General features: G+C 46.5%; 1 protein-coding gene across 1 annotated transcript in view; it reads right to left on the reverse strand.

The window, feature by feature from the left end:
- Window positions 1-14,034, reverse strand: part of SLC38A1 (solute carrier family 38 member 1) — a 437,324-nt gene that overhangs the window by 82,538 nt on the left and 340,752 nt on the right. Inside the window, exons 7-8 of the mRNA XM_078675755.1 lie at window positions 5,676-5,757; window positions 1,596-1,678 (exon numbers count right to left, since the gene is read on the reverse strand). Of these exons, the coding sequence (XP_078531881.1) occupies window positions 1,596-1,678; window positions 5,676-5,757 (165 nt within the window). The remainder of the gene's footprint in view (window positions 1-1,595; window positions 1,679-5,675; window positions 5,758-14,034) is intronic.

Raw genomic sequence — 14,034 nt, forward strand, 5'->3', positions numbered from 1 at the left:
CAAAGCAGAGGCACCGCGCCCAGGACACCCAAGGCAAAGGAGAGGCAGAGGGGCAGCAAAGGCACCAGGCGCGACACATGAGGACACAGGAACATGCGTAAGGCCATGGGAATAGCAAGCGACCCGCCCAGAAGCACAGGACGCAGCGTGTCACCGCCGAGACCCGAACCCGGCACACAAGACAGAAGGGGGACTGCACCAGCCGAGAGGCGAACACCTCACCCCACAGCAGATGACACAGGCGGACCAGCAAAGGGAGGACCAACACACAGCAAGAATGGCGCCAATACCCCACAAAGCATCGGAACAGAGGGCAGGTAACAGGACCAAAAGGAATGACCCACACACAGAGCCCACAGCACCACAGGGACGGAAAGATCACAGCCCCGGACATCCGTCAGAAAACCTCCAAAGGAGACAACAGGAATGTGAACAGGAAACACCCCAGCGCTGCCAGCGGCACAGCGAGGGGAGCCCACACAGCAGACAGAAGCAGCGGCTGAGCGTGAGACCCTGCAGCCCCTTGATGTTCACCCTCCGGGGAATGTTAGAGAGCCATAGGAGCGAGGCCAGGAGCCCACTGCAATGGAAAGGAAAGGGTTCCGTTCTGAGCTGAATAAAAGTAAAATAGAAATAAGCGTTCAGTACACCGTGAACTGTCAACATCGAAACCGAAATAATAAAGTGCAGGAGCTGCCGTGATTGCGTGCTGGCAAATACAGGACGAAACACAGAAAGCACAGCGCCCCTCAGCTCCAAAAGAGATATCCACGTCGATATGGGGAGAAAGAAACAAACACATCGCATGAAAGTGGTAAGTACAAGTAATACCAAACGTCACATCAGGGCCCCTGAAACAGACAGAAAAACGGGTCACGAGCGCCAGGCAGAAGAAAAAAAGGGATACCGAAATCGGGACTCACCAGGAGTGGGGGCCAACCCCAGGAACAAGGCCCCCACAGCACCGCCGAGCAGAAGTCCATCAGGAGCCCATCCAGCAAGGCACGGCTCCCCGGCCAGGCTCGGGAAGCCGAGCCCGCGACCCGGAAGCAACCGGGAACTCCAGCACCAGCCACAAAGGGCCGGTAGGTGCAGGCAGCACACAGCAAGCCGGGAACACTCCAATCCAAACACCGGCTCCAGAAAAAGACCGACTCCAAGCAAGCCCGGCAGGCCAGGAGGCAGTCCAGGGAACCCCACGCCCACACAGCCAGGCAGCAGGGCGGGGGAGAAGAGAAGCACCGCCACTCAAGCCCAGCAGGAGCAGCACCAGCACACCATCAACTCTGTCGACAGACAGAAAAAAAGAACAGGAGGTCTGCTGGGTAAGTACTGCTTATGTACTCCAGGGGGGAGGGGCAGTATTAGTGTCCCAGCATTCCTCTTGTTTTTATTTTCTGTCGGGAGATGGTCATCTCCACTTGTTAAGTATGAAGGTGTCGAGGACGGAGGGACCTGGGGGTAATGAGTGAAACAGGATCCTCTCACAAGTGAGTTCAGAACCTTCACACCACATACGTGTGCACTGTGGAAAAGACAAATTAGTTTTAAAAAGTGTTATTATTTTTTTACTTTAATTCTGAGCTAACTCTTACCTAGATTCTTCAGGAGACACAATGGTAAAATAATAGCAACGGTGACGACAACCACGAGAATTCGGCCATCCACATACCAGGCTCTGTAAAGAAATAAACTGTTGAAATCGAATCGCAGTGTAATTAGCATAATTCATAGTGTTTTTAATGTGCATGGCCACCTCGCCTCGCACGTTTCTTGAACCTGGTGAACAATATAGGCAATTAAAATGAATAAATACTTGCCAGACTTTGAACACCTAATTGATGCAAAAATTACAAAATATCTGCTCACTGCTAAGGACCACCTAACTATGAATACAGCGTAAGATGTTTGATTTAGCTTAACTTTAATTTGTTCACTCTTTCTTCATAGAATCAAAATTCAAGAGGGAAATTCTGAGAGATTTTGCAAGGTAACTATGGCGAACATTGTGTTCACTGGAGCCTTTGGGGAGCTGTGGGGGTAAATGAGACCTGTACCCCAGCTCAATTTGTCTTGGGCACTGTCTCCACAGATGTTGACTGCTGCTCCGTGCCAGGAGGCGACAGGGGAGCAAAAAACTAGGATCACCCAAAAAAATATATTGCTACTAGCCACATAAGCAATACGTCAAACTATCTTTCAATACACTATTTGAGGCACAACATGACCCTACATTTTTTCTAAAAATATATTCAATATTAATTTGCATGTATGTGGTATTTATTTGTATTTAAACTTATATGTAGATGTATACACACACAAATACACGCACACACTCTCTTGCCCCTTGTAGTTGGTCTCACCCGTTTTAACTGTGGCCTATAGTATGTACCCCTAAAACAAGCATAGGCAAAGCCAATAGTTCTCGTATATGAGATCTATTGACTTTGGCAATGTTTAGTAGCCATGCTGTACAGCACACTATAGACAATTAATAGCATTTTGTGTTGTAATCCTCTTTTAACGCCTACAGGCAGGACCTGTATCAAAACTGCTGAATTTTATTACACCACTCCTGCAAGGGTTAAAAGGTTGCAACAAAAAAAGCTCCCAACATTCAGACAAGCATATAACATGCTTGTTAGGTTTTGCCTGCACAGTGCTTGCGTCCTCCACTCTTTACATAATCTCCCCGTGGCTGCACAATATATTGACTTTCTCAATAAGCAAGTCATAACACTTTTATGGAGTTTCAGTACCTTATATTCCACACCTGCTCATCAAGCTAAAACTTACAAGAAAAAAGTGATTATTAATCACATAGGTGACACCTATTGCATTTACCAATGCTTGTTTATTGTTTTATATAAACGTGATTGAAAGTATTAGAGTGCTTTATATGAGCACCAGTTGCGCTACAGACAGACACATTTCTTTTGTTAGGCACGGGCGATTAAGTGATTTGTCCGGGATCACAGTATGAGGAGTATCCCTGCTGAAGCTCGAACTCGGTTCCCAGCTTCGAGGTCCACTGCTCGAGCCATTAGGCCCCGGTGTGACACAAACATTGCACACACTAAAAACTGGCAAACGTTTACCCTTATCTGTGAATAAATCTGGGAACACAGAGTTATCTGTCTGCAAAGTGCCCTGGCACCTCGTCGGGGTAATACGCCGCGGTGCTCTCTGTAATTGGCTTCTCAGTGTGTTCGCAATAGTTTTTTGTATGAAACAGTTCATCTGGAAATGTTTCACAGCCTAATAACATAATATTCACATTCAAACAATGTCATTGTCTCCACAAGCGAGACAGTGTTCCGTTTTCGGCTTTCACCTGCAGCACGGGTGCCGTGAACCAGAACTGAGACCGAGCATCCGCCGCCCTCAGCCGCCGGTGATTCATCATGTAATGACATGACCCAAGAAAATAAAGCCCAGCAGGAAAATCATCGGCGGTGACTAAACAAGAGCAGCTCAACACCCAGGACTTTATTACCGGTGGCCCAGGAGGGGGGCAGGTATTTCCCTCCCCACGAAGTTAGTGTTCCAAGGGATACCAGCAACTCTGGGGGCAGAGGGCAGTCAGTCCCTTTACGTGTTAAACCTTGAGGTTCACTAAGAAAGGAGGAATTACTAGCCAGGGGAATCGGTTATTCTTGGTCCTATTCCCCTGACAATTCCTCATTTCACCTGGAACCTTCATCCAGAGCTTTCAGCGCATTGGAAGGGCCAACATATCCGAGTGAATTCGGACGAGCGGTTAATGAAAAATACACTCAGAGTCTCATGATAAGGTGACTGGTAAGATGAACTGGAAATACCGGGCCCAACATGTCCATTACCCGCTCCTGTCACCACCCCATTTATGTGGTTATATATGAGACCTGTAGTAAGGGGGAATTTGCAGAACCTTTTTATTACTGGACTCTTTGATACGTGTTTTCTAAAATTCCAGCCATTTTCAATTAAAATTTCACTTGCTCTGAGCAAAAAAAAGGAGGCATTAAAGAATCCAGAGCAGCGGTGTCCTTCATAGGTCTAGGAGCACCGGTTCCATTCCAGATTTTCAGTATTACCAGAGATTATGTAAATCAGTTCCACTGTTTCATTCTATGTAATTTGGCACGAATTCTGTCTTGTCCTGCACCAGTGCCCTCAAGGTAAATAAAAGGCTTCACATGTGTGAAATCTGACATTAATTGCACAAAGCAGTGCAACAAATGCCTGCTCATCAGTTGCAGTGGTTTAGATTATTGTAATACTCAAACAACAGGGATGCTGTGCAACACGGCTAAAATCCATTGGCAAAGCCAATGGGTCCCAAAAACGAGACCTAGTGGCTTTGCCAGAGCTTGTTAGGTTTGGTGTTAGTCAAGACCTTTTGATTTTACTAAATCATATGTATAATATGCTTACTTTCTTGGGGGGATTTTAGACAACCCTGTTCATCCATTGGTCTGCTGTTGTGTAATTCACATTTTCTGCTACCCACTACATCATAGGTCAGCCCATGTCAGCTACTTGGATAATATTTCCCTGTGAGTGATGGCATTCTGCACTTTCATAAGGACCACACCCACACACAACATAATTCCCTTACATTCTAGGGATGCCAATGTGTGCTTTTTGAGACCAAAAAATATATTTACTTTTAGGCAATGTTTGTTTTTAGATTGATGAGAGACCTGCATCGTCTCCAACAACAAAGTGTTGCAAAAAAACCATTACAAAATAAAATAAGCATTGACAAAGCCAAAAGACTGGTGGCAAACAATAAAGCTATTGACTTTGTCAATGGTTGGTGTGTTATTGTACACACAGAGCAAATGATTATAATAAGTACACACACCAATCCAATAAAACAACTATTGGCAAAGTAAAAAAAACACACATTTCATATGCAGGCACACACCTATTGGCTTTGCTAATACCTGGTTGCTTAGCTACTCTGTGCCCAAAGCATTCCAAGATGGCCATCTGCATGGCTTTAGATGCAAGGGTGGCCATCGTGGATTTGTGCTAAATTACGCACACCATACTTGCAAAATGTCTACTGTACAAGACCACACCCCTGCATGCACTGGCAGCATTATTAAATTAGTTTTTGCAATGGTTTGATAAAACCTCTCAAAGATGGCAGTCCAAGAATACAAATGCATGTGCACACATACACACGCATGGTTGATGGTCGAGGTGTGGGTGTGGAAAGAGAACAGAAAGAGACACAGGAGGCACAGATGGAGAGAAAGCGGGAAAAGCGGTGTGTTTACACCGAGTGCTAAAAAGGGAGGGAAAAAAACACAAAATAGTCCCCTCACGTTAGCAGTGGAAGGATCCAACTCATCCAGTCAGAAACAATGTTAAGGAGAAATGCTTTAGGGGTGGGACAACATAAGAACAGAGGGACGCCATGGAATACGGGGCAGGGAACTGAGGAAGACAAGAAAGTCATCCAATCATGAGCAACGGGCTGACCCCATATTCACTCTGTGTATTTCAATGTAGCCAATAAGTTTACGTAAGCGACAGCTAAAGATGGGAGGGTCTGTGAAGGGCATGCATCCAACGGGGATGTTCAAGTGCTGCCCTCATAGGTTTAAGCTGCAATGGGCAAAACATTTTGAGTCTACTGAACTCCAGTAACAATACTCTAAAAGAATAAAAATGATACTTACGAAAATTCTACATCTTTTCCCATGAGGAATTTAATTGCTGTTGGTAGCTCAGTCTTTACGATGAAAAGGTAGCTCAGCATTGCTGCAGAGAATTGAAATACATGAAGTAATGCAAGTCGATCCATAGTAACACAGTGTACAGATATACAAGAGTTGATGTATGTGTCCTCTACAAAGAGTCAGAAAATGTATACTCCTGATGTTGTTTTCTAACAAATATTGTGATTTGGTTTAGACCACAAAGTATTGGGGCACACGTCTATATAAACAATCGAAAAGATAGTAATCATGATATAACACAACTAGAAAATGTAAGCCTTGTATCAAAACACACCAAAAGCCACATCATTCACAGCATTGAAGTCAGTTCAGGATGGAATTGTTGAGGCCTTTCTTCAAAGAGCAGTACAACCTTAAGAACAGAAACCCATGTATTCCCCGCTTCACTGTAAATAATATTAAATCGCTTCATAGGATTCTTGCCTACTGATCAGCATTCCGGTGCTCCCCAGCGCAGTTTACACAAACATACATTCATACATACGTTCATACATATGTACATCTCTCTGTTTTGGTTCTGCTTTACTTAAAGGTGACCAATTTTAGAGGCTGATATTTATTTCAGCTATTTCAGTTATTCAAAACATTTGCATTAAAGTAGGGTGCAGTGACTGGATGCACTGCTCCTCAGTCTGCTGAAATAAATAGCAGCCTCTAAAATTGGTGGCTAGGTTATTTCTTTTTTATAAACTTTATCATGTCCTACCTGGCCCCATGAGAAGGATGTAACCCCTTTTTTGAGAATATTTACTTAAAGGTGAGGCATCTGGATCCCTGCTGCCAAAAGTCAGCCAGAGAGGCTCACTGGGCTTTAATTTGAGCTTCTGTTGTATTCTTTAGCACATAATTTAATATCAACAAAGCAAGTTAGGTCACAGGTAATCTTGAAACGTACTTAAGAGATTATATAATACATAGGAGTCCACAATCCTTGTATTAAAGCCAGTCTCTAATTTTCTTATTAAAGGTGACCTTTTGATGCACCTAGTCGCCTGTAATAAAGAATTGGAGCTCTTCTCTAATAACTTATTACGGTTGAGTTCTGACGTCACAACGCCTGCGGCCAGTTCCAGCAGTGAAGGGGAGGAGGAAAGCAGATCTGGACCATAATTAAAGCTGCTGTTTCACAAAAATTAAAACTTAGCATGGTTGTTCCTTCTTCTGCTCTGTTTTTCTAGCTGAACAGTGATAAGCAGAAAAGAGATAGTTATGGCAACATGTTTAGGTACTTATAGGAAAATATCTCTCTTCATGTTTCTACACATATTTGAGCTACGTGAGCTAAATGTATTATTCCTGTTTTTGGACATCATATCTCTTTCACATGAAAATACTCCAAGGATTTAAGTGTTTTCTGGGAAAGGTGGTGGTTGTATGGCCATGTATTATAAAAAACTCAGTGCCACTGCTGAACATTATAAGAATATTGCAAGTCACCTTAGAGTACCATGACCTTACAAAGGAATTCGGCCTTCTGCCTCGTTCCTCTATAGGGTCACAGAACACCTTGGGGTACTTTACCCTTATGTAATCACCCTGCTTTCTTGCAGGGTATTGTAATCCATGCCCATCCCAACCCTATCCCCGCTCAACCCCAAACCACTGTAATAGTACTTTTATTTGTATCTCACTCTAAGTTGTTTTAAATATCCACATAACTCAACTGGCTCTTCAGCACTACGAAGCGCTGGACTGCAAAGAACAATAAAAAAGAGACATGCAGCCCTACTAAACACCACTTTGCTTAACTGTACAAATCAAATAGTGAAGCCTGTTTTGCTTTGTATTCGGCGAATGGAGTTACTGCTTCCATTCAATATTCTATCTTAAAATGTTTTTGAATTTTAAGTGTCATCTTCTCAAATCAATTTTAACTCGCGGTCAGATCTACTTTGAAATGTCCCCGCATAATCATTAGCATTGAAAACTCCGGGTTAGGCCCATGAATAAGGCTTCTTCCCTTGGCAAGTATGCAGACACTGATCTAAATTCTTAATAGTTTCAAAAATGTCAAGTACACTGATTTTAGCTCTGGCTAGATAGTACAGCTGTTGCCAGACCTTATGTGATCAGGTTAAAAAAAGAGCTTTCAGAGAGGGGCTTACAAGTTTTAATAAGGCAGAAGTTGTGTGATTTGCCTCTATGCAGCTTTGATTATTTTGTTTGTTAATCCAGATGTCTGACCCAGCGGCTATATAGCTTCCTTGACCTGGGGGGCACACCCATGGGACTGTCATGCTGTAAAGATAAGTATATAATTGACAGTGTTTGTTTTTCTCTGGCAGCAGCACCATACACATGAGAGGAAGGCAGTCTTGAGGAAGGTATTGCTATCTTCCAATTCCCAGCACCCTCCTCTTTCATCATTAACTTTATGCTTCAGATTGCAGTTGTTTGATTGAAAGCAGTACGGGATACCCATACCTGACTTGATGTGATTAACAAAAAAGAGTGTTATGAGTACTGCTGAGAAAGGGGTTTAGGCTCCATCCACGTTGGTTGTATTGCACCTTTTGCTTGTGACAAAGCTTATGCTCAATACAGCAGAGCTGAGGTGGTCCTATTGGCTAGATCAGTTTATTATGAAATGTTACAATAAAGGAAGTAGACTTGACGAGTTTATTGTAAAATCCATATATTAAAGTCAATAGCTATTTAAGGGTCAATTGATATTACTCTACATTAAAGCCTATAGATAGGTATTTTATTACATGGAATCTAAAATATTACCATGGTATGCATGGGTTTAGGTGCTGGTTACCCCCTGTGACAAACCATGGACATAGAAGTTTTGGTCTGTGAGAATCCTTATTAAGCCTTCTTAGGAGAGACAGTAGTTTGATTTGCCAACTGTAATCTTGTATACATTCGCAATTTTATGACTGTGTGCCTGATGGTTTCCCCATGGGAAAGCTTACACTCAGTACTTTAGGCCTGAGTTGGTTATGGTGAAAAGTCAATGAAAACAGCTCTAGACTTGATTGGCGTGCAAGGAAATATTATACCAGATGCCTTAGGTCTATTCTGTTTATTATAAAAAGTTGTGATAGAGGTCGTAAGTATTTGCTAAATAGGTCTCTAATAGTGGATTGTTATCATATTATGTTACAGGCTGTACACTGGTACTTGATTATATGTAATCCCATACAGTACCGCAGTAGGTAGGAGTTTGGTGTTGGCCATCCATTCTGACACACCCTGAGAAGAATATTTCACTGTGAGCATTCCTGCTAGGCCCTTTTAAGAGGGGTTGTGTACTGTTTTGCTAAATGTAATTTTGTACATATTTGTAATTGTATAACTGTATGCCTGATGGTTGCTGGCTTATGTGCACATCAGTAGGTTTGTGTTGGATATAGAGTCAAGCCAGTAGTAAAGGCTGCAGGCCTAATCGGTTAACTGGGAAAGGTTATGTCAAATTTCGTAGGTAGTATCTGTTTATAATGAAAAGTTGTGACAGAGCACTTAGACCTTGTTTACTTATTGTGAAAATCATGTGTTAAAGGCAATAGGCTTTCAGGGTGAATTGTTATTACACTGTGCCAAAGCCTATAGGCAGGCATTTTGTTACATTGAATCTCACAGGTTATCTTAGCAGACAAGAGTTTTGGTGTCCACCCATGTGGATAGACAATTTGCACTAGTTATCATAATGAAGCTTCATTTGTTGGGTTTTTTTTATATTAAAATTTTACTGATTTTAAAACATACAAAGAAATCAGGAAAATCACGGAAAGCAGATATTCATATACATCATCAAAAGCCATGTGACCCCCAAATCCGCACCCCATGGGATATATGACCGCAGGAAGGATTAGCGCCTCATCCACTTTCTTCGACAGCGCCTAGCCATTTACCCCACTCCCTCCGATATTTCTTGGGGCATCCCCGTGCCACGTATAGAGCTTTCTCTTGTGTTGTGCACCAGTTCACTCCCTTGCGCCACATTCCTGAAGCTGGTGGATCGGGATAAATCCAAGCCGGCGCTATGTCGCGCTTGGCAACTATCATCGCTGTGTTAAAGAAGGTCTTATCATTCCGGGACCCATCTAGCCCATCTGTTATCCATAATAGTGAGTGGCGTGATCGTGAGGAACCGCCCACCCCAAGACCTCTGTAAGCTCCTCTGCAATGGCTCCCCAAAAATTTGCCAGCTGGGGACAGGACCAGACCACATGAAAAAAATCTGCTGGGGCCTGACCGCACCTAGCACAGGACGCATCGGAGCATAGGCCTGCTCGATGAAGGTGCACTGGAGTAAGGTAAGCGGCATGCAAGTAATATAGCTGGATTAGTCTAAGTTTGGCGGAGGCGGTAATTGTCTTGGGCGCCATGAGTGCATCGCACCAGTCCACCTCATCCAGTGGCCCCACCCAATCCAACCATTGGTCCTTCAATTTGTCCAGCGAAGTGGGAGCGTTGTTGATTAAAGTGCGGTATATACGGGAGATGCCTCCTCTGCCTAAGTCCCCCAATAAAGTCTGGGTCTCCGTGGGGCTGTATTCCGGGAGCCGAGTGTTGTCTATGATGTGTATGTGAAGGGCGTGTCTTAACTTTAAATATTTATAAAATTGTGAGGGGTGTATGGAATAACGGGTACGCATGTCCTTGAAGGAAAGCATATGGCCCTTAACCCAGACGTCCCCAAGCTGCGATATGCCTATAAGATCCCAGGTTCTGAACCCCCGTAGGCCACTCACTTCCTGGAGCCAAGCCCCTTGTCAGAGGGGAGTGCATTGGGTCAGCTTGTCAGTCCAGCAGGTATGTCGCAGCAAAGCCCGCCAAGCCAGGAAAACCGAACGTGTCACATCTGGCAGTTGGGCTGGGATTGGTCCCCCATACAACATGACCTGGACTTTAGAAAATCCCAGTTCACACAACTCCAGCCGGTAGGCCGGGTCAGACCATCCCCCGTTGAACCAATCATGGACCACCAGCAAACGTGTGGCTATGAAGTAGAGGTACAGATGAGTCAGGCCCATGCCCCCATCAAAGGAAGGGATTCAACGTGTGGAGAGTCCCAGACGCGACCTCCCAGTGCCCCATAGAAAATTTGGTAAGTAAACCATCCAGCGCCGGGAGCAGGGTAATCCATATTCCCAGATATTTAAAGGAGTTGTGCCAGATCAGAATATTAGACTGCCAATCGTAGCAGTCCCTTGACAGGTGAAGTGGGACCAGTACTGATTTCCAGGGGTTCAGCCAAAGACCTGACGCCCGCCCAAATGCCTGCAACAACCAGAGACAGTGTGGCCCAGAGGACGTGGGCTTGGCCAGAAAGAGCAAGACGTCGTCCGCTTAGAGCGAGATCTTGTCTGTTTCGGTGTTTGACCACTCCCATCACTTAACGCGGACGTCAGCCTGCACCAGGGCCCCCAGGGGTTCCATTGCCAGGGCAAACAGCAAGGGTGAAAGGGGACAGCCCTGCCGTGTCCCCCTAGCAATGGGGAAGGCCTCGGACAGGAAGCCGTTCACCAACACCCGTGCACGCGGCTGCGCATAGAGTACCTGGACCAGTGCCCGGAACGGGGACCCGAATCCCATCTCAATCAACACGTCTTGGAGATATGCCCAGTCCACCGTGTCGAAACCTTTTCCAAAATCTATAAGGAGAAGAGCCAAATAAGGAGTGAGTAAGTGTCGGTGGGCAAGAGCTAGCTGTACCCTCCGGAGGGAGTGACGGGTCACGCGTGTGGTGCATAAAGCCACACTGATCCGGGTGGACCAGCATGGGCAGGTATGGCTTCAGCCGTTGGGCAAGGATGGTGGCATAAAGTTTGATCTGTGGATTGGGGAGGGATATGGGATGGTAGTCCACGCAGTGACAGGAGGGGGGCTGGGATTTCGGAAGGACCACAATAGTGGCAATATCTGTCTCCGACGGAAAGGAGCCCTTATCAAGGGCTTCCTGAAAAAGGCTGGCCAGGTTGGGCACCAGTGTGTCACGGTAAGCTGCATAATATTCTTGGGGAAGACCATCTGGTCCCAGAGTCTTACCCGGAGACGTGAGAGAAATAGCTTCCTGAATTTCTTTTCTGGAGATGGGGCGGTCTAGGTCCTTCTGGGCTGCCGTCTCCATCCAGGGGAGACCGACGCGGCTCCTTCCGAGGAGAACACAGAGCAATAAGTTGCGGGTCTGTGCAGCATACAAACGCCGATAGTAACTGGCAAACGTACGTGCAATCGCTAAAGGGGCGGTGTGTACCGAACCCTGGTCATCCACCACTTCCGTAATTATGCGATTCGCCCTGGGAAAAATGGCCAACCTGCACAGAATCGTGCCATTCTTGTCTCCCCAGCCATAGATTCTTGCCACCGAGGACCTCCAGAGGAGCTTGGCTGTGTCTATAGAAACCTGCTTAATCTCGGACCGGATAAGGGCTAGTTGTCGGCATCGTCATGCAGGGAAAGAGATTGTTCCAAGTGAATCACCTGCGCTTCCTTCGTGGTGATTTCCCGGTGCTGCTCCTGCCTCTGCTTCTTGAGTTGCCCCTTCGCGAAGTCCCGAATGGTAGCCTTCCCAGCCTCCCATAGGGTACCCAGGGAGGGTACGGAGCCCTTGTTGGTGAGAAAGTATTGCTCGAGCTCCTTCCCTACCATCATCTTAAATTCTTTATCTTGGAGGAACCATGCATTCATCCTCCACATTTGGTGGGCTGAGGTAGGGGGAGTCCCTGTATTGAGGAGCACTGAGGAGTGGTCTGATATTCCCCTGGGTAGTATACGAGTGTCTACAACTGTCGAGCAGTCAGTGGCAGGGAGAAAGACCATGTCTATGCGTGCCTGCGAGTGATGGGCTGCGGAGGTATGAGTAAAATGGATGGCACGCTGGTGTCAGGTGCGCCACACATCGCAGAGGCCCAGTGACTCGGACCAAGCCCTTAACTGTTTTGCTTGTGCAATGTGGACAGAGGAGGGAAGGCCCGTTGTGTCTAATGCCGGAGAGGGGACGCATTAAAATTACCGCCCACAACTGTGGCCCCAGGGGAGAGTGGTTAGAAGGGCAGAGGTCTGTGCCAGTGTACAGGTAAGCATGGAGGGAGGCAAATATATGGACATAAGGTGGAGAGAAGAGCCAGCCAAGGAGCCGCACACCGCCACATATGTGCTCTGAGGGTCATGGATCACCCGGGACAGAACGAAGGGCAGGTTACGTCTCATTAGAATGGCCACCCCTCGGGAGCCTCTGGAGAAGCCGGAGTGCCACAGTCTGTCATACCCGTAACGGGCAAGAAAAGGGCAGCAGTTACCCAGTAGATGTGTCTCCTGGAGGAGAAGGATGTCAATGTGGAGGTGTTGCTTATAGCAAAGGACAGCGGTGCGCTTCAACCTATCCAGGAAACCGTTAACGTTCCAGGACAGGACATGGAGGGAAGCCCTGGTCGTGATGTCATCAGTCTTGGCGGGTGATGTCTGGGTCTAAGCCACATCACCCCATTGGGTAGTGTAAGTGCGTGCGAGGGCCAATATGTGTGTGTTTGGTCGCTCACGCTAAGAGGTAGTGCAATCTTTGATGATGAAGCATATACCCGTCCGTGGAAGCTGAAACATCAGAACAAATAGAAGTCCAACAACAGGGGAAAAAAACAATCCCAAACCACCCCTCTTTCCCCTGCCCCCACCCTACACTTCGAGAACAGAAGCATCTGTCGAACCCCCATTTAACTAAACCAACCTAAAATGCTCGGATCGGTAGCGTGGAGGACCCCTCCAGAAGAACGGATAACTAGTGCATCGGCATGAAACAGTGTAAATAAACATATAATTCCAACCAGGTCAGATGACCCCCCCCGGTGAAGCGCCCCACCCCATTGGCGGGCACACGGCTGACACTGACCACACGGCCACTATAGAGTGGGAGTGCGAGAAAGGTCCGAGTCCACCTGGGCCAGCGGAAGGGACGAGCCCACTAAGTTTTCAGCGGAGCGGCGCCTGCTACGCGGTGGAGAGCCGATTGACTGGAGGAGTCGCGATGGTCGCGAGCCACCACACTTAAGGATCTGGATGTTGATGCTCGTGATTGGCGCCCCTTACGAGACCTTTTGCGACACCGGCGCTGGCGTCCCGGTGATCTCCGCACAACAGTATACAGCTGCGTGTGCTCGGATGAGTCATCGTGCCGGGGTGGACGTTCCTCCGTCAACCATGTCCATGCCGCTTGGGGAGACCCGAAAAATTGTGTTCTGACCTGAAAAATGACTCGAAGGTGTGCCGGGAATTGGAGCTGGTATTGCAGGCCCAGGGTGCGCAACTTCTTCTTGACCTCCGTGTAGGAGCGCCGAAGGTCTTGGTCTTCCCT

Source organism: Lissotriton helveticus, chromosome 1_1 (genome assembly GCF_964261635.1).
Source record: "Lissotriton helveticus chromosome 1_1, aLisHel1.1, whole genome shotgun sequence".
In the NCBI taxonomy this organism is placed as follows: Eukaryota; Metazoa; Chordata; class Amphibia; order Caudata; family Salamandridae; genus Lissotriton; species Lissotriton helveticus.